Source organism: Dasypus novemcinctus, chromosome 23 (assembly GCF_030445035.2).
Source record: "Dasypus novemcinctus isolate mDasNov1 chromosome 23, mDasNov1.1.hap2, whole genome shotgun sequence".
Taxonomy (NCBI): Eukaryota; Metazoa; Chordata; class Mammalia; order Cingulata; family Dasypodidae; genus Dasypus; species Dasypus novemcinctus.
This window is the reverse complement of record NC_080695.1, coordinates 58,001,620-58,023,141: the sequence shown is the minus strand read 5'-3', so window position 1 is coordinate 58,023,141 and position 21,522 is coordinate 58,001,620. Positions and strand designations below refer to the sequence as shown.

Below are 21,522 nucleotides of genomic sequence, written 5' to 3'. Positions count from 1 at the left end.
AGAGGATTTCATAGAAATGATGCTGGCTTGAGTATTTGCCAGAAGTCCTGATTCAGAATTCAGATACAAGGTCAATTTAAAGGCTTTAAATCATTAGCATCTTCAGGTTTCTTCCCCCAGGATACGGATATCACAATTTTTACAATTTCCCCCTTTGAGATTAAACAATGATGATGACAATAACAAAAATGTACACAACCTCCCCCCCCCCCCCCCCCCCACACACACACATATACACACACTGAGGATTTTAAGGTTTATTCATCAGATTGACTCTGGGCCATTCTTCAGTTAGTGGTTCCTTTACCCAGATGGATATTTAGGTTTTTTACACCTGGAATTATTTCTTTCCCTCCCCCACTCCCTTCCTTCCTTCCATTTTGTCTTTTTTCCAGACACTAAAGATATAGATTTGTTTTTTGTTTTTGCATTTCAAGTGATCAGTGTCAAGCCAGGCACGGCTTCCTCCCATACTGGGAGCCTCTGGTATCCAAGTCCAGCTATTTCTCTGGATCCTGGTCAGGGTTCTTTAGGGAAACAGAACTGACAGCAGTTATCTATAAATAGAATGAGATTTTATAAAATTGTCTCATGGAACTATGGAGGTGCACAAGTCCAAATTCTGTGGGGCAGGCTGCAAGCCAGGGGCTCAGATGAAGGTCCCTGTTGAATTCCCCAGGACCACACACAGGCTGTCTGGGGTGGAGATGGGGATTCTCTCTCTGAATGTCGAAATCACTTCTCCTTTTAATGCCCTCGACTGATTGGATGGGACAACACTCATTGCTGATGACAATCTCTCAAATGATCCTAGATGTAATCAGCTATCTATGCAATCAACTCACTGATTAAAGTCCATGATGTGCCACTGTATTACAATTAGCCCAGTGCTTGCTTGACCAAACAACTGGGTATCATTACCTGGCCAAGTTGACACATTCGCCTAATGGTGCTCCCTGATACAAACACGGTGGTGAGCAGTAGGTGTGGACTGACCAGAACCCTTGCATTTGACCAGTGAGAAAGAGGAAGTCCCAAGCTGGGCAGGGTGACCCCACAATCACACAGCCAATGAGAGTCTGATCTGGGGTTCCCACCCAGTCTTCTGAGCCCCAATCCAGTGCTCCTCCCTCCTCACCCAAAAACATCAGGGGTAGGAGGCTTTGCCAGGGTGACAGAGTGGAGAGGCACCATGGAGGCCACTGTGTGGGCTCAGGGACCTCAAAAATCTGCCATGACCTGGGTGTACTAGAATTCCATCATAACTCCTCCTTCTACTGCAGGCAACGAACGCACACTCTGGCATTTGGTCAACAATGAGAGGAACACTTATGGTAAAGGGATGCAATCACCTGAACTCCCTGAAGCAGGCTCTGTGCTAAAACATTTACAGGCATCATCTCAAGTCAATGTCACAGCCTCCTCAAGAGCAGATATGACCCCATTTACACATGGGGAGACTGAGGCTAAGAGAGGTCAGAGGGTCTGCCAGAGCAGAAACTAAAGCCCAGGCCTGCCTGACTCCTGAATCTATGCTCACAACCACTCCAGGGATAAGGTCTTGGGCCTTAGCTGGATGATTCTGAGGTATCTGAAGAGACAGCGACTCTACCCATCTCCTGGAGGTGGCCCAGTGTGTGACAGCCACAGCCTTCATCTCTGGACAGTTCTTCCATGTGGCTAAGCTTAGTCTTTCCTACTGCCAGAGAAAGCCCTTTCATTTTTGCCCTACTCTGGAAAGGATTAGTACTATTTATAAACTAACCTTTCAGGTAGAAAAGAAAATCTCCCTCAACTCTATTTTGACAAATATCAAACCTACACAACAGTTAAAAGAATAGAACAACAATCACCATTCACTTGGATTCCCTCCTTATTATTAAAATCTTGCCACATTTAGTCTTTCCAATTATCTATCTATACATTTTTTAAAGATTTATTTATTTCTCCCCCTTCCCTCCATTGTCTGCCCTCTCCATCCATTCACTGTGTTCTTCTGTGCCTGCTTGCATTCTCATTAAGTGGCTACGGGAACCAATCCTGGGACTTTCTGGAGTGGGAGAGAGATGATCATTCTCTTGTGCCACTTCAGCTCCCTGGTATGCTGTGTCTCTTATTGCCTGTCCTCTGTGTCTCTTTTTGTTGCATCATACTGCTGTGCCAGCTCTCCGCATGGGCCAGCACTCCTGCATGGGGCAGTGCTCTTGTGTGGGGCAGCACTCCTGCACAGGCCAGCACTCCACAGAGACCAGCACTCTGCATGAGCCAGCTCGCCACACAGGCCAGCTTGCCACATGGGTCAGCTTGCCTTCACCAGGAGGCCCTGAATATGGAACCCTGGACCTCCTATGTGGTAGACAGGCACCCAATTGTTTGAGCTACATCTACTTCCCTCTCTCTATACTTCTTAATTGCTCATCTCTTTAAGAATAATTTTCAGACTTCATGCCCCATCGCCCCTAAATATCTCAGCCTTATTCCTCCAAAGGACTTTCTCCTACATAGCCACAAGACCACCACCATGCCTACAAAAATTAGCAACAATTTCATTATATCACTGTTTATAATGTCCATATTCACATTTCTGCAATTCTCCCAAAAGTGCTTTTTATAGATATTTCTTTTTAAATTGGGGGTGCCAGTGGGATTTATGCATTGTGTTTGGTTATCATGTCTCTTTTGTCTCCTTGCATCTAGTACAGGTTGTCATTCCAAGGACTTTTTTGAAGTGTTCAGACTCAAATTAAATCTCATTTTGTCCTTCTTTCCTCAGGGGAAAATATAGCATATTAGTGTGGTAGAGCAGAAATAAATCACATTGAGAGAAAATGGAAAAATATCTTTTGAATTCAACACTCTACCTTCTTCTCTGGATGACAAGTCCTCACTCTCCCAGGAGAAGCAGAGTGCTTTTCCAAGCCACCTGCACCTCTACCTAAAAAAAAACTTTTGTGGTTCCCACTGGCCTCCCCATGAAGCTCAGAGGCCTTCACATGCTCAGAGGGGGAGCCAGCCCTGGCCACCTCTCCAGGGTCCTCTCTCAATGTATCCCCACATGGACTCCCCACTCAGTCACCCAGAATCACTTCTTGTTCCCATCACATTCACCCTTTCCTAGGAGTCTCTCTGAGAATACCCATGTATTCTCACATACCCATGTATGTTCCTCTAGGAACCAGTCTTGCTTTTCTGGAATAAACCCAACACTGTCATGGTATATCATCCTTTTAATATGCTGTCGGATTCAGTTTGCCAGTATTTTGTTCAGGGGTTCTGCATCTATATTCATAAGGGGTATTGGTCTGTAATTTTCTTTTCTTGCAACGTCTTTATCTGGGTTTTGTACCAGGGTAATGTAGGTCTCACTGAAGAAGTTAGTTAGGAAGTATCCCCTCCTCTATTTTATCATCAATTTTGGGGGGAAGAGATTGAGAAGAACCTGTAAGACATCTATTGAGTGAAATAAGCCAGATACAAAACAGATATTTTACCATTTCACTTTTATGAAAGACCTAGAATAAGCAAAACCATGGAGACAGAAAGTAGATTCCAGGCACTGGGGGTGGGCAAGAGAGGATAGGCAGTGTTGGCCAGAGGAGTTATTGCATCAATTGATGCAGAGAATCTGAGGAGATGAAAAATTGCGGGTAATGTATGTTGGTGATGGCAGCCCAAAATTGTGCATGTAATGAGTACCACTGAATTGAATGCCAAAAGTGGTTAAAATGGGAATTTTTTTGTTATATATATGTTACTACAATAAAAAGTTAAAAAAAGAAGAAGCTACCATAACCAAGAGAGTGTGGACCTGACATAACGTAGACAAAAAGACTAATGGACTAGAACTGAGTGTTCATAAATAAACCTTCGCATTCATGGCCAACTGATTTCTGATAAGGGTGCCAAGTCCACTCAGTGGGGAAAGAACTGTCTCTTCACCAAATAGTGCTGGAAAAATTGGATATCCACATGCAAAAGAATGAAAGTGGACCCCTAAAATGGATCCCTAACTCACACCATACACACAAATATTACCATTGGGAAAAACAGGCAAAGGTGCAGGAGGTCTCTTCTATATAATTTCTTACAACTGCATGTGAATCTAAAATTACATCAATAAAATTTTCAATCAAAATGTAAAAAATAAATACTTTCTGACCATCAGCTGATCAACTGGTTTCTTCAATAAATAAACTGTGAGAAAATAAAAAGAGCAAAGGGTGACCAATGGATTAAGAGAGATGAAAGAAATATATTAATCTATTGCAATATGAACCTTATTTGATCCTGATGTGAAATAACTGTTAAAACAACACATCTATAAGTCAGTTGGAAAAATGTGAGCACCATCTGAATATTTAATAATTAAGAAATTATTGTTTACTTTAGGTGTGCTAATGATATTATTATGAGAAACATTCTGAAATATTAATGCTGGAAATGATATAGTGTCTGGGATTTGCTAAATAATATAGGTGGGGAGGGGAAGTGGGTGGGTGAATAGATTAAATAAAATTGATAACTACTGAAGCTGAGTGGCAGTTTTGTGGGGATCCATCATCTCCTCTTGCCTTGTAACTGTCACAGCAAACCTAAAGCAAATCTGGCACAAATCAAAAGTAAAGTCATCCCTATTTAAAAGCAGATTTGGTACATTTCAAATGCTTAATACAATTTATTGGTTTGCTTAATTGCAAGCTGCCAACACCCCCAAAGGCAATAACCAGGTCAAGGGCACACAGCACATTTAAAGGTGGAGGACACCAGAGTCTCTAAAGTCCATCAGCCCGAGGGCCCACAAGTAGGCAAGCAGGTCTGACATGCCTTCATTGCAGAGTCCAAAGCCATGGTTGGGGGAGGGTGAGCTGGGTGCAGTGCTGCAGGGAGGGTGACAGCCAGCCTCACAGCACAGCGCAGGCATTGGAGTTGGGAGGAGAGGGACTGGGTGTCATTCTGCCTGGGTATCAGTCTGATTCCACCTGATTGATGGTCACTGGAGCGTCATCTGCACTGGGTTTTGATGCCTCTGAGGTCTGGTCATCAATGTGCTTATTGGGGCAGTGACCCTACGGCAAGCATCAAGCGACTCCATATCATAGGCCCTCTTGAATGTTTGGTTATCACTTGTTAAAAAACATATTTTTTTCCTAACTTGATTACATTCTAATTGTGGTCAGCATATTTACAGTATTTGGAGGAGTAAGATCGATAATATTTCAATACATATTACCTCCCTGTTTTGGTATATGTTTGAAATTTCCCATGGGGGAAAAATATGAACAAAGGAAATGAAATGCCAACTTCCAAAAGGGAAATAATCTTAATTCAGAAATGTGTGTTTTAAGTCATAGGAACTATAACAAAAAGCCATTTTCCCACCTTATTTATGGTTTTTAAGTATGTATAACAATGCATATAGGTGAATGCATACTTTAAAATGGACAGGGAAGCAATTCAAATCATAAGGCTTATATTAAAAATATAAGAAAGTGACCTAAAATTTTATCAAATATCGATAAAGGGGAAAAACTTAATGCAAGTTTTAGAAGCAAAATGAAAGTGGGACTACAGACCACAATACCACATGCTTTATTTTCTCATTATGTTAGAAAATACACAGAACAAGTAAAACTATAGATTTTTACTAATACATTAGTCCTTCGAAATTCAAAAAAAAAAATTAGTCAAGCTAATTGTTCTTCACCAATAGCGTAAATCAGAATCCCTTTTGGAGATTTAGAAATATACTTGCCAGGAAATTCTGGTTTTGATATGTATATCCCATCAAAGATAACTGGTCCTAGATGATTGGGAAACTTTTTGCACTTTTATTTAGGAGATCTGGCCAGTTAACTAGAGTAGCAAAGATTTGGCTATTGGCTTTTTTGAAACTTTTCCAGGCCTTTCCCAGTGATGATTACTTTACTGTTCTGCCCTTCTCTCACTCTTCACTGGTTTCTCATCTTCCCTCTAATCCAGCCAAGAACTTTAGCTCTAGGGAGGTATGGACAGTATCTTTGAAGGGCAGAGGAGACCCTCCTCTCTCTATGAGGAGTTTGGGACTTTTTAAGAGAGTGTTGCACAAATTTTAATGATGATTTTGTCAGGTGCAAGATCTGGAGATGTTGTTAAAATGCAGTTTATGAGGTCTGGGGTGGGGCCTGAGATTCTGGGTTTCTCATGAGATCCCAGGTGATGTTGATGTTATGGTCTTGGACCACGCCATGGCTCAGGTTTAGAATGAATTGAAGAGGACTCTTTACCTAGTCCAGTAGTTCTCAACTGGATGCGCATTAGAATCATCTAGGGAACTTTGAAAAAACTACGGATGCTTGGTCCGTATCCCAATTAAACAATAAGAATAGTCATGAATAGATTTAATCACTAATTCACTGTGTTCCCACCCTAATATCCATAGCCAAAAATAAAGAAGCTTTGTGCTTGTACCAAGAAGACTGGGTTTACCTTCAGAATATGCAGGCCTTTTTTGAATCCCTCCCCCTTTCCCACCCTGCTGGGGTTTGAAGTTCTCTGTGTTCATTGGCTGTGTGATCTTATTCCTCATTTTGTCTTCTCTTCTTGTCTTTCTCCTCTAGGATTCACCCAGATTCGATACTAGGGACTTCTGATATTTAGAGAGGTTCTTTGTCAATTATGCCACCTCAGTTCCTGGTCTCTGCTGTGCTTAACCTTGACTCTCCCCCTTGTCTCTCTTTATGTTGTACCATTATCTTGCTGCCTGACTCACTTGCACAGGCCCAGGCTCACCATGAGGACACTCAGCTTGCCACGGGGGCACTGGCTTGCCATACAGCTATACTTTCTCTTCTTTTTCCCAAGGGGATGTAGGGTTGAACCTGGGTGCTCCCATATGACAGGCAGAGCCCTTACAACTGGAGCCACATTCACTTGTGAAAATATGCAGGCCTTGTGGCCCAGAACTTTCTTCCAAAACTAAGAAAATTGCTCTAAGGAAATAATCAGAAATGTGTACAGACACTTCTATGTAAAAGGAGTATTTATATTAGGAAAAAGAAAACAATGAAAAATTTTAATAAGCATAAGGGATTGATAAACTATGACATGGGATGTTCCTATAATCACATTCTCTGAAACAATTCAAACTGACATAGAGGTCAAGGTGTATGAATTATATTCCAACAAAGCAGTTACAAAAAGTTAACAGAGTATGAGAGTTATTTTACAGGCTGCAATAACAGCAACTAGCATTATGATTAACACTAGTACCAAACTAGCAGCAGGTGAAAACAAAAAAGGTGCAAGAGCTCCTAATTCATTGAAAAGCAAATTTCAATATATAATAGATACACTTAAGTCCTCATACAATAAAATTATCTACTCAAGCACTGATTCTCAAACTCAACTACACTTTGGAAACATTTGGAGAGCTTTACAAAATACTGATGAACACAGTGCCTCAAACAGTGGGGCTCCTGAGGGCTCCAGAGACAGCCAGACACTATAAGCAGGGCAGACAAGCTCAGGAATTTGGCACTCTGTCAGTGGGCCTTACTTTGGAACTCATGTTCTTCAGTGTAACAGATTCATTTACAGTTTCCCTATACATGGATCTTCTGTCCCTTTTATTTGAACCTATAATTAGCACTATATGTTTTAAATACATGTCCCAGAGACTTAAATCTTCAGGCTGCCCATGTGCCAGTTGAGCCCTGAATCTCAGCAGAACTGCAGCACCTACTCTCCAGTTCATTGGACTCATCCTGGACAACTAACAAGGAGATGATGATGGACAATGACCATCCCAAGGAAAAGAGAGAGTCTGCAGCTGCAAGCAAGATAGTTCCATCCATTTGCTCCATGGGATCTAAGCACCCTCTCAGTTAGAGTGTGCATCACCATCCCCAAATCCTCAAGATTGGGGAATGAATAATGGACTAATGTAGACTTATTATTCTACTATAGACTTCTTAATATTCTAGCAATGGAAGAACTTTTATCATTGATTTAAAGGCTGTGGCCACTGAAGGTTCAGAGGGGAGAGAGAGGGAAAAATCTGTATAGTATGGGAGCATTTTTAGGACATTGGAATTGTCCTACATGACAGTGCAAGGATGGAAATAGGCTATTATGTATTTTGTCATAACCTACAAAATTGTGCAGGACAGAGTGTAAACTAGAATGTAAACTCTAGTCCACAGTTAAAACCATGCTTCAGTATGTGTTCATCATTGTGACAAATGGGCCACACTAATGAAGGATGTTGTTAATATGGGAAAGTGTAGGAGGGGGAGGTGATGAGGCGTATGGGAATCCCCTGTATTTTTTATGCAACCTTATTGTAACTTCTTTAAAAATAAAAATGAAAAAAAAAAACAACAACTGATGAATGGATGAATGGGTTCCCACTTCCAGGCATTCAATGGTCTGGGATGGGGCCTGATGTAGTTCTTTAAACTCCCCAAGTGATTTTAATATGCAAGCAAGGTTGATACCACTGCTACAGATTTATACTTAAATCACTGATTGAATTAGGAAAAAAATGAAGCACTCATCTGTGATATAAAAATGGATACCTCCAGAATTCATGCTCTTCTCATTATCTAACATACCTATCATACCCTACAGAAAAGAAATAAGAAAAATAATGCCCTTTAAAGGATTCTTGTATAAGTGTGATCTTTTTTTTGCAGGTATCCAGCTGATTTCTTGAAGCCAGCTTAGTGTTTGCTTACATGGTTACTTTCTATACAGTAAGCAAAAATGGGATTAAAAATAAATGTAGTAAGTTTCTGATATTAAATCAAGTTGAGGGAAATATTTTTTATTACCCTTAAGTTTCTTTTAAATCGTAAGTAGATGTTGACTATGATCATGTTCTTTCTCTATGTCAATAGAGAAGATGTGGGTCTTTTAAACTTATCTGTAATCTGTCAATGTGACAAATTCTACTGGTGGCCTTTTTAATGTTTCTACTCTAGGATAAACTTTATTAGTTTGTGAATTTTTCATTTTAGTTATTGTGGTTTTCATTTCCAATTCTGTTTGGTTCCTTTTTAAAATTTCTATCTCTTACTAAGATTCTCCTATTGCTCATTCATTGTTTTCCTGAGTTCTTTCTCCATATTTTCCTTCATCTCCTTCAGCATTTTTAAGATCATTTTTTAAAGTCATTGTTTGGTATGCCCACATTCTGGTCTTCATCGCTGTTTTGGGGATTTTTATCCTCTTCCTTTGGATGGGCCATCATTTCCTGTTTCTTTGTTTGTCTTTTCTCATATTGCACACTGTATATTTTAATATTTTAATGTTAACTCTGGGGACTTATTTCCTGAGATGTCTGCTTCTTGATTTTGTAACCCGCTGGTGATACGGCAGAGATTTCGTTGAGCTTCACCTCATCCAGCAGTCTGCCTGAGGCAAATGCAGTGGTCTGGGTCCTCGCTGTCTATTCTGGGCCTGTGTCTTGTCCTGGGCTTGTGCTTGTTAGCTGTTTTGGAGTCCCCTGTGCTTTAGTTTCTAGGCTGCTTAAGCAAACACTATGAAATGGTTCAGCTTAAAAATAGGAATTTATTAGCTTATGGTTTTGAGGCTGGGAAAATATCCAAATCAAGGCATCATCAAGGTGATGTTTTTTCCCCAAGATGGTGGCATTTTGGGACTGGCTGCCAGCAACTGTTGCTCCTTAGCTTGTCACATGGCAAGGACATGGCGACATCTCATCTCCCCCTTCTCTTCTGGGTTTCACTGATTTCATTTTCTGGCTACTTCATCGGTGGCTTTCTCTCTCACTGTCTGACTTTCACTCTGCTTATAAAGGACTCCAGTAATAGGATTAAGCCCATCCTGATTGAGGTGGGGCACACCTTAAATGAAGTAACCTCATCAAACAAACAGTCCTACTTAAAATGGGTTTGCACTCACAGGCATGGATTACATTTAAGAATATTTGGGGGGGTACATACAGCTTCAAACCACCATACGTGCCCTGCTTACAGGAGTTTGGATATCCCTTCTATTTCCCGGGAGACACAACTCCCTCTCCATGGAGTTTAAAGCAGGCAAACCTTGGCCCTGTCAGTCAGCCTGCTGCCAGCTGCTTTCATCTGGAGGGTAAATTTTGGGAGGGAGGGAACACCAGAATGTACTTTCTCAAGTCAGTCTTTCCTAGCAAGAACAAGGCTAGGCAGCCACCAAAGCAGGACTTGGACTGGCTCCAAAGTGCCCTGGGGAGGGGAACAGGAAGGGTCCCAGGGGCTTCTTCCACAGCTCCCTGAAGCTGAGCTTTCTTGCAGCCTGGGACTTGTCCCCTGCAGCTCTTAGGAAGTGTAACCATCTTTAAGTCTCCTCTACCACCACCTTTTTCCAGGCCTGGTTGTCTGATTGCCACCCTCAGAGCCTAGCCCCCCAACTGGGAGAGAGTGTAAACTACAATGTAAACCATTATCCATGTGGTGCAGCAGTGCTCCAAAATGTATTCACCAAATGCAATGAATGTCCCATGGTGATGAAAGAGGTTGTTGATGTGGGAGGAGTGGGGTGAGGTGGGTGGGGGGCATATGGGGATCTCTTATACTTTTTGAATGTAACATTTAAAAAAATAGAGAAAAAAATCAAGCCTTGACTAGTGATCAGCTGTGCCCTCTTCTGGACTTGGGAAAGAGGCTTTTTAAGTTCCTTTCTGTCACCAGCAAGTTACCCAGGGGCTGGACCCCAGGGTGACCTGCTGTGAGAGTGGGGAATGTGTGACAATTTCAAAATAGTTGTTTCAAATAGTTCCTGCCTATTTAATCATTGCTCTGGTAGAAGGACTGGATCCTGGAGCTACCTACTCTGCCATCTTCTCACTTCTCGTTTGTGTATGTTTGAAATTTAACACAATTTAAAATTTTGTAATTTATGATGAAAATAATAATATGAATGTACAGACTTTGAGATCCAAACCAAGTCTTCATTTCAGAGGACAGAGGTGGGTTCCCCACAGGGCCGTGCTTACGGTTACGTGTTGCACAACTCCATAGTGCACCATTTGCCTGTGTCATCCAAGATTTATATAATCATTACAATCATTTCCCAGAAGGTGGCAGTAGTTTCTCTAAGTAGGAAGGAGATTCTTTTCCTAATTCACACAACATCACCTCTTGTCTGGTGGCAAGACTGTTCCCTAAATCTGTACTTTAAGCCCTGAACTCTATGGACAATATGATGAACAAGCAGGTTTTAGCACAAGTGAGACTGCACTGAGTGTCCCACACTGTGCCTGGGCTGAGCTGCACCAGGATGCTTCTTTCTCACCATTGTGACAACAGTCCCAGGACATCTTTACACACCTTGTCCCACCCCATCCTCACATGAGCAAGAAAGCCCTCTGCAGGACATTTAGCAAATACAGAAAGAAAGAAAATTAAAACCAGCCACAAAGCCACAACCAAGAAATAGAGCTAATATTTTGTTACATATCTTGTCAGTCTTTTGTGTGCATTTTTAAAAAGAAAATTGGGATCATAGTCTTTTTTTTCCACTTAACAATAAATTGAAAATTTTCTCATGACACTAAATATCATACAACATTAAGTTTAATGATGAAAATATTATTCCATTCCATGTTAAAATTTTTTAAGGTTTACTTTTGTATGGATAAGAGTCTTATACATGTTTAAAGGCATACCAAAAGGGGCATTTTGAGAAAGGGAAACTAAATTTATTGGGAAAAGAAGCAATCAAAACAGCACCTGGAAATGTGGACCCTCTTTCCAAAGAACTGATAAACCAAATTCTTGTATCAGGGTAATTCCTTTCACAAAACAGGAAGAATTACTAGAATTTTACAGAACCTGAGACATACAAAAAAATAAACATTCATAAGAGCTGAAATACTAATTCCAAAATTGATTAGATGACTTGAAATATATCATTGTTTTCAGGAAAGTCTGGGACTAATGTTCAAGGAACTACCACAATTACCTAATTGTTCTCTCACTGGGTGAAGAAGGGCTATCAGGTGGGACCAAGGCAACATCTCCACACTGCAAAAGAGAATTGAGTCTCTTTTACTTAGTGTTATTCATATCAAGAACTTGTCATAGGCTCACTGTGAGGTCTGAGCTATAACATAAGTTACAGGACAAGTTTTAGGTGCTTAGAAATGACTGCACTGTTGATTACAATGATATTAGTCAGAAATTTCTAAGAAACATAATCTTACCTCAATTATCTTAAGAGCATACTTACACTCATGAAAAAGAAAATGCTGATACATCCTTCACTTGGGTTGGCAATCGTTACCACTTTGCCATACTTGCTTTAACAAAGCTTTTGGAGGGGGAAGAGGACTTGGCCCAGTGGTTAGGGCATCCGTCTACCACATGGGAGGTCCGCAGTTCAAACCCCAGGCTTCCTTGACCCCTGTCGTGGTGGCCCATGTGCAGTGCTGATGCATGCAAGGAGTGCCCTGCCATGCAGGGGTGTCCCCATGTAGGGGAGCCCCACACACAAGGAGTGCACCCTGTAAGGAGAGCTGCACAGCATGAAAGTTCAGCCTGCCCAGGAATGGCACCAAACGCACCGAGAGCTGACACAGCAAGATGATGCAACAGAAAGGAACAAAGATTCCCGTGCCACTGACAACAACAGAAGCAGACAAAGAAAACGCAGCAAATAGACACAGAGAACAGACAACTGGGGTGGGAGTGTGGGGGAAAGGGAGAGAAATTAATAAAATAAATAAATCTTTTAAAAAAAAGAAATAAAGGAAAATTTTTAAAAAAGGTTTGGGCTTTCCACCCCACACATACTTGTGTGAACATGTGTGTATTTGATTTTTTAGAGATTAATTTTTTATTTCTCTCCCCTCCTCCCCAGTTGTCTGCTCTCTGTGTCCATTCACTGTGTGTTCTTGTGTGACCACTTCTATAATTATCAGTGGCACCAGAAACCTGTGTTTCTTTTTGTTGTGTCATCTTGTTGTGTCAGCTCTCCATGTGTGCAGGGCCATTCTTGGGCAGGCTGCACTTTCCTTCATGCAGGGCGGCTCTCCTTATGGGGCACATTCCTTGCGTGTGGGGCTCCCCTCTCCTTGTGTGCATCAGCATTGTGCATGGACCGGCTCCACATGGGTCAAGGAGGCCTGGGGTTTGAACCGTGAACCTCCCATGTGGTAGGCGGATGCCCTATCCATTGGGCCAAGTTTACTTCCCTGTGTGCGTGTATTTTGATTGAGCATATGAGAGATACTCCCAGGAATGTTGATACTTCATCCCTAAAGAGAATAAGAACATTCTCCTGTATTATCACTGTGATAGTTACATTCCTGGTTTTCTTACCAGGTTATGGTGTCCAATTATTTGGTTTAGCAAGCACTGGCTTGGATGTTACTGTGAGGTATTTTGTGGACTTAAATCATTGGTAAGATGACTATATCTATGGTTAATTACACTACAATAAACTAAGGATATTACCTTAAACAATGAGAGAAGTCGCAGCCAATCAGCTGAAGATCTTAAAAGGAGAACTGATGACATCAGCAGAATTAAGGGAGAATTTCCATCTCTGCTTCAGCCAGTTAGCCAGGTACCTTCTTCTGGGGAATTCATCAAATATCTTCTTGTGGTATGTATGCCCTATGGAATTTGGACATACCAATCTCCACAGTTGCATGAGCCAATTCCTACAAAAAATTTCATAGTATTTAAATAAATACACACACACATACTCCTATATATATCCTGTTGATTGTTTCCCTAAGAGAACCCTGGCTATTACAGCTCTGGTACCAGGAGTGGTTTTTGAGAAACAGAATAACAGAATCTTAAAGATGAGATTTCTGAGTTGGCTCTGTGGTTTGGAATTGGTTCTCTAATGTGATTAGATTCAAAGGTACTAAGGATTCTATTCCTGACAATCAAGATGGCACTGATAGTCCATGGTGTGAGTTGGAAATAGAGATATACAAAATATCATCACTGGATAGAGCTACACAAATGCTTAAAAGAGGCAAGGCTCTGGGTAAGAGTGCTTTTGACAGCTTAACAGGGTTTTGTGGAGTAAAAAAAATATAATAATATTGGCTACTTGTTCCTAAATATGCTGGATACAGTTGTAAAAGAAAGGATTGAGATCAAGACTTCAAATTCCCCACTTAAACACCATATGAAGGACATGAAAGTTTCTGTGTGCCCAGAAGGAAAAACTTATTTCATGTAGTTGCAAGTTTAAGATTTCTGAAAACCATACCCAGAATCTTATTTTGTGTGTGGCGAATTGCAATGTAAATTGAATTCCCCAATCTTGCAGGGTATCTGTTCTTAAAGTGAGGGCATTGACTGGAAAGGAATAGGATCCCAAAAATTGCAATGGGGACATGTGAGTTGATAATGATCAGGGCGCGGGCAATGAAACCCTAGCCTCTGCTGAGTTTTTTCCAGATAAACTTGCAGTGGTCTGTTCTAAGGAATCAGCCACCCAATCTGCTTCAGAACAGATTCAACCTCCACCTGAGGAGATTTAACACTGCAGCACCTGAGAAATCAGTAACCACCTCCCCTGATGAAAGGGCCCTCACACACCTGTCTGAAGAGATCAATCTTTCTTCACCAGATGAATTTCAATGGAATGTTCTGAGGTAGTGGGCTTGCAAGACACTTATTCTTCTCATGACCCACCTCCACCACCCTCTTTTCTTCCAACCCTATAACTAGAAGGAAGTCCCAAAAAGCTGCAAAAGGTGATATATAAAGTGTAACCCATAAAAAGGCACAATATATTCCAAAAGAACTGCGTGATTTTTCCTATTTATATAGACAGAAAACAGGGAAATATGTGTGGAAATGGATTTTAATCATGGAAGGAACAGAAAATTGGATGAGACTGAAATTTATCGATATGGACCCACTAAGCAGAGAATCTGGATTCAGTGTTGAAGCTGGGGGACAGGGGGAAGTGCTAGAAAGGGCTTTTGACTGTTTGTTTGGGTGGTTGTCTGAATCATGCCCCAAAACATGGCCTGCATTGCCTGAGTAGAAATGCCAGAACTGCCTTAGTATAATATAGATGAGAGGATCCAAAGGCTTAGAGAAATTTAAATGTTAGAGTTAACTAATCATGTCCGACTTCCTCACCTAACCCAGGAATGTCCAGGACTGTGAGGAATAAATTTATGAGACTAACCATTGTCCCTGAAGAGCTCTGTGATTGCTCTTTTCTATAGGTTAGATACTACCATGGGAAATGCTGTCTCTGAACTTGGATGCCTAACACAATGGGAATGACTGGATCCTGGGTTGGCAGAAGCCAAGTGTCAGCACTTAATTGACAGAGACAAGGTGGATGGTTACCATAAGGCACAGCAGACTAAAGTAGCAATCAAAATAGTCTGACTTGTACAGATCTATGGCATTGATCATGGGGTACCTAGAAGCAAAAGACATGGGCAATCTACTAAATTCATATTTGGTCTGTATAAGCAGAAGAGTTCTAGGTCAAGTAAAACTAACTTTAACATTAGTTGCAAAAACAGAGAGTCACAGTCCCTTAATCAATTCCCAGACTTGAGACACTTTACAGACCCAGAGCCTCTTGGATGAAGGGAAGACAGGCTATACTTGGGGAGGGTCCTGTTACAGCCTTAATCTTATACTGCTAATCTTACATCCAGCCTTCCCTGAAGACACGACTGCCTTTTCACAGGGTAATCGTATATTGGGGTAAAGGAAATTATCAGATATTTCAGGATTAGACACTGGCTTGGAAGTGACATTAATTCCAGGAGACTAAAACATTACTGTGGTCAACCAATCACAGTAGGGGCTTATGGAAGACAGGTGATCAATGGACTTTTAGCTCAGGTCTGTCTAATAGTGGGTTCAGTGGTCCCTGGATCCATTCTGTGGTTATATCCCCACATATGGAATGAATAATTAGAATAGGCATAGTGAACAACTGGCAAAATCTCCACACTGGTTCCCTGACTTGTGGAGTGAGGGTTATGTTGGTAGGAAAGGATAAGCAGAAGCCACTAGAACTTCCTCTGCCTGGCAAAATAGAAAATCAAAAGCAATACCACACTCGTGGACTTAAATGATACAGGGATGGTGATTCCCACCACAATTCTCCTATTAGCCCTGTGCAGAAAACAGATGGATCATGAAGGATTATCATAAATGCAACAAGTTGGTGACTCCAATTGCAGCTGCTGTTCTAGATGTGGTATTGCTGCTTGAGCAAATCAACATAACCCCTTGTACCTGGTGTGCAGGTACAAGTATACTTGTAGACAGTATATAGATGGGTCATATTCCCTTATCCATTCATTCTGTCAATCTGCATCTCTTGACAGGAGATTTTATTCCATTAACATTCAGTGTTATTACTCTCAAGGAATTACATTAGCCATATTTTCTTTGTCTTTGTACAAGTCATGTTGTTTTTCTCTTTTTGTCTTTTTAGTTGTTCTTACACTCTCCTCCACCTCTGTATATTGATCTCACAAATGCTTTTTTCTCTCAATTCCTGTTAGTAAAGAGTACCAGAAAAAGTTGGCTTTCAGCTGGCAAGGCCAGGAATACATCTTCATTGTCCTACCTCAGGGGCATATCACCTCTCCAGCCTGTCATAATTTAGTCTTTCCCTTTCACATGATATCACACTGGTCCATTACATTGATGATATCACATTGATTGGACATAGTGAACAAGAAGTACTAACTACTCTAGACTTCTTGGTATGAAATTTGCATGTCACAGGGTAGGAGATAAAGCCAACAAAAAATTCAGCATCTTTCCACTTCAGTGAAATTTCTAGGTGTCTGGGGGTGGGGAGCAGGTCAAGATATCCCTTCTAAAGTGAAGGATAACTTGTTGCATCTGGTCCCTCTCACAACAAGAAAAGAGACACAAGACCTAGTTGGCCTCTTTGGATTTTTGAGACATATTCCTCATTTGTGTGTGCTAGTCTAGTCCATTTAATGAGTAACCAGAAAAGCTGCTAGATTTGGGTGGGGACTGGAGCAATAGGTCTGCAACAGGTCTAGGTGCTGTGTAAGCTGCCCTGCTACCTGAGCCCTATGATCTGGTAGATCCAATAGTGTTGGAAGTTTCAGTAGCAAATAGAGAGGCTGTCTGGAGCCTTTCACAGGCACCTATAGGAGAGTCACAGCACAGACCCCTAGCATTTTATTTTATTTTATTTTATTTTTTAAATATTTATTTATTATTATTTTTTAATTACATTAAAAAAAATATATGAGGTCCCATTCAACCCCACCGCCCCCACCCCCCACTCCCCCCACAGCAACACTCTCTCCCATCATCGTGATATATCCATTGCACCTGGTAAGTTCATCTCTGAGCATCACTGCACCCCATAGTCAATGGTCCACATCATAGCCCAGACTCTCTCACGTTCCATCCAGTGGGCCCTGGGGGGATCTACAGTGTCCCGTAATTGTCCGTGAAGCACTATCCAGGACAACTCCACGTCCCGAAAACACCTCCACATCTCATCTCTTCCTCCCGTTCCCCACACCCAGCAGCCCCCATGGCTACCGTTCCCACACCCATTTCACATTTCCTCTGTGGACATTGGATTGGTTGTGTCCATTCCACACCTATGTCAAGTGAGGGCTTAGATTCCACATGGGTACTGGATGCACTCTTCCCGCTTCTAGTTGTAGACACTCTAGGCTCCATGTTGTGGTGGTTGACCTTCTTCAACTCCATGTTAGCTGAGTGGAGTAAGTCCAATAAGTCAAAGTGTAGGAGCTGAAGTCTGTTGAGGCTCTGGGCCTGGGTGTCATATTATCAGTCCAGAGATTCAAATCCCCTACATATATCTTAAACTCAGCACCAACTACAATTCCAATAAAGTAGCATGCAAGTCTTGTGAAAAGAGATCCCCTCAGAGTCCATTTCCATCACGCAGAAACACCAGCTCCAAAGAAGGGCCATCTGTCATGGCAGTGAACCCCTTCTGCCATGACCATAGAACCCGTGGGTCTCTTTATCCCTCAAAAGAACCAATACCTGGGGTTGTATCTACCTTATCTGTCTCTTAGACTCTGTTCAGTTGTACATAGGGGTATTCCTTCTGACAACCTCCAGACTCTTTTTTAGAGCCTCACAGCCTTATAATCTCATTTCTCCTTTCCATTTCCCCCTTACATTAGGTCAAACCGCTTCCCGAAGTCATGTTATTATATGTAGACAGGTATATTCTGCTGTTCCGCATTGAATCTTTAATTCAAGGTCATTTTCTAGTTGCTTCTTCAGCTGGTATGTGGTAGTGATCCCTCGGTGCCAGGGAGGCTCATCCCCGGGTGTCGTGTCCCACACTGGGGGGAATGCATCACATCTACACGCTGAGTTTGGCTGTGAGAGTGGCCACATTTGAGTAACATGAAGGCTGTCAGGAGGAAACCCCCAGGCACAATGCTACTCTAGGCCTTGTTCTTATTGCAGGTGCATAGGCTCAAAAGTGTAGCCATTAGTATCAAGAGCCCACTGTTGGGCCCTCCTTCCTTCCTGGTTCTTGCCGTTGCACCTGGAGGATTGCCGCTGCTCCCCCAGGGCCCACAACAGTGACCCCCCGACCAGGAGCCCAGTACCCCCCCAGCTGTTGTTTTTAATTGTTTCCACTATGAGTATATATAGACATTACCACATACCCTGGGCATATGCCCTGTATAACTCCCTGTCAACCATATATATCCTGTCAATAACATCCCATATCAGTATTCCTCCGCTGCCATTGTTGAACCGCTCTGTGATCCAAAACTTCCCGTAAAGTGAATCCCAACATAATGTCAGCTTCAGAAGAGTCTTAGATCACCAAAATTCATATATACAATATACAGTATTTCCCCAGATCCACCATAAAACCTTTTCCCTTCCACAGCAATAATCTTTTAACTTATTCATATCATATTTCCTGAAACTGATGTACAGATTCCGAAACTATAGTTTTCAAACAAGGTAACATTTGTGCTTACTATGTGGTCCATACTTTAGGTTGTACAGTTTTCTAAATTTTTTAGTTATCCTATGTTTTGTCTTATGGTTTTCATTATTAGTCTGTCGTCCCCTATATGTTTTTGGTGTAATATTAGCTGTTTTATATTCATCCTTGTGTACTCTCACATAACTCCTCTTTTGCCCCCTTATTTACCTTTGTTCTATCCATTGCACGTCCATTTTCCCCTCCCCTTAGGGCCCACAACGCCTGCCAATCTAATGCCCTGGGAGCCGTCCTTTCTCACGAGAGATACAGTTCTCTCTATTCGACGGCATTAGTCTTCCCCAGGATATGGGTCCACCCCACCCAATGGTAGAACCCACCTTGGCAAAATGAGCCTTCAGCTATTCCCTCCGGAGTCCGTCCCGCATCAGACCATACCCCCTGAGCGTCCTAACCAGGTGACCCTCCTATTTATACTTTGATACGTTTTACTCAACATTTAGTTCTCAACGAACTTCTGGCACTCTCCCATGTTTGTATGTTGCCCCTCCCTCCCACCTATTTCTTGGACCATATTACCCCTCTTCCCATCCCCAGCCCCCCTCAAGCCCAGAAAAACCCACCCGAAGGTAACCCCTTGCCCCCATTTTGTCCCTTCTTTGTGCTCATACTTACCCCCAGCTCATCACAGATTCCACCCCTACAGACATTAACTCACATCCTTCCTCCACCCCCCGATTTCCAGTAAGCCACTTTTCCAGACTCTAGCTCTCTGAGGCAGTTAACTTATTTCATATCATTGAGGTCATATAGTATTTGTCCTTCAATGCCTGGGTTGCTTCACTTAACATAAGATTCTCAAGGTTCATCCATGTTATCACGTGCGATTGTAGTGTATTGGTTCTTACAGCTGAGTAGTATTCCATTGTGTGTATATACCACATTTTATTGATCCACTCATCTGTTGACGGACTTTTGGATTGATTCCAACTTTTGGCGATGGTGAACAATGCTGCTATGAACATTGGTGTACATATATCGGTTTGTGTCCTTGTTTTCAGATCTGATGGGTATATACCCAGCAGTGGTATTGCTGGGTCATATGGCAAATCTATGGATAATTTTTTGAGAAACTGCCAAACTGTCCTCCAGAATGGTTGGATCCTTCTGCATTCCCACCAGCAATGGATGAGTGTTCCCCTTTCTTCACATCCTCTCCAGCATTTGTATTCTACTGTTTCTTTCATGGCTGCCAATCTTATGGGAGTAAGATGGTATCTCATTGTAGTTTTGATTTGCATTTCCCTGATAGCTAGGGATTTGGAGCATTTTTTCATGTGCTTTTTAGCCATTTGTATTTCTTCTTTGGAGAAGTGTCTGTTTAAATCTTTTTCCCATTTTTTAAATGGGTTGTTTATCTTTTTGTTTTCGAGATATATGAGTTCTTTATATATGCAAGTTATAAGTCTCTTATCAGATATATGGTTGCCAAATATTTTCTCCCATTGTGTGGGTTCCCTTTTTACTTTCTTGACAAACTCCTTTGAGGTGCAGAAGGCTTTAATTTTGAGGTAGTCCCATTTATCTATTTGTTCTTTTGCTGCTCGTGCTTTTGGTGTGATATTCATGAAGCCATTTCCTATTACAAGGTCCTGTAGATGTTTCCCTACACTGCTTTCTAAGGTCTTTATGGTCTTGGCTCTTATATTTAGGTCTTTGATCCATCTAGAGTTGATCTTTGTATAAGGTGTGAGATGGTAATCCTCTTTCATTCTTCTACATATGGCTATCCAGTTCTCCAGGCACCATTTGTTGAATAGGCCATTCTCTCCCAGTTGAGAGGGTTTGGTGGCTTTATCGAATATTATATGGCTATATACATGAGGTTCTATATCTGAACTTTCAATTCGATTCCATTGGTCTGTGTGTCTCTCCTTATGCCAGTACCATGCTGTTTTCACTACTGTAGCTTTGTAGTATGTTTTGAAGTCAGGAAGTGTGATTCCTCCTATTTCGTTTTTCTTTTTCAATATGTCTTTGGCTATTCGGGGCCTCTTTTTATTCGAAATAAATTTCATAGTTAGTTTTTCTAGTTCCTTAAAGAAGGCTGTGTTGATTTTTATTGGGATTGCATTGAACGTGTAGATCAGTTTTGGTAGGATAGACATCTTAATAATATTCAGTCTTCCTATCCATGAACAGGGAATATTCTTCCATTTATTTAGGTCTTCTTTGATTTCCTTGAACAGTCTTGTATAGTTCTCGATGTATAAGTTTTTTACCTCTTTAGTTAAATTTATTCCTAAGTATTTGATTTTTTTATTTACTATTGTGAATGGTATTTGTTTCTTGATTTCCTCCTGATCTTGCTCATTATTGGTGTATAGAAATGCTACTGATTTTTGCGCATTGATCTTATAACCTGCGACTTTGCTAAACTCATTTATGAGTTCTAGGAGCTTTGTTGAAGATCTCTCAGGGTTTTCTATATATAGGATCATGTCATCTGCAAATAATGAAATTTTGACTTCTTCCCTTCCAATTTGAATGCCTTTTATATCTGGTTCTTGTCTCAGTGCTCGAGCCAGTACTTCC

The 21,522-nt window shown here is 41.4% G+C and overlaps 1 protein-coding gene across 16 annotated transcripts in view; it reads right to left on the bottom strand.

Annotated features, from left to right (window-relative positions):
- Nucleotides 1-21,522, bottom strand: part of LOC101411500 (transport and Golgi organization protein 1 homolog) — a 104,142-nt gene that overhangs the window by 29,729 nt on the left and 52,891 nt on the right. For 14 of the 16 annotated variants that reach the window (XR_009183030.1, XR_009183029.1, XR_011647219.1 and 11 more), the window contains one exon: nt 13,437-13,645. Coding sequence is in view for 8 of the 16 variants with exons in the window: in XM_058286426.1 (XP_058142409.1) it covers nt 13,437-13,499 (63 nt within the window). In the remaining 8 variants the exon portion in view is untranslated. Of the gene's footprint in view, nt 1-11,943; nt 12,006-13,436; nt 13,646-21,522 lie in introns of all 16 variants that reach the window. The other 2 variants (XM_058286421.2, XM_058286422.2) reach the window with 1 other exon arrangement.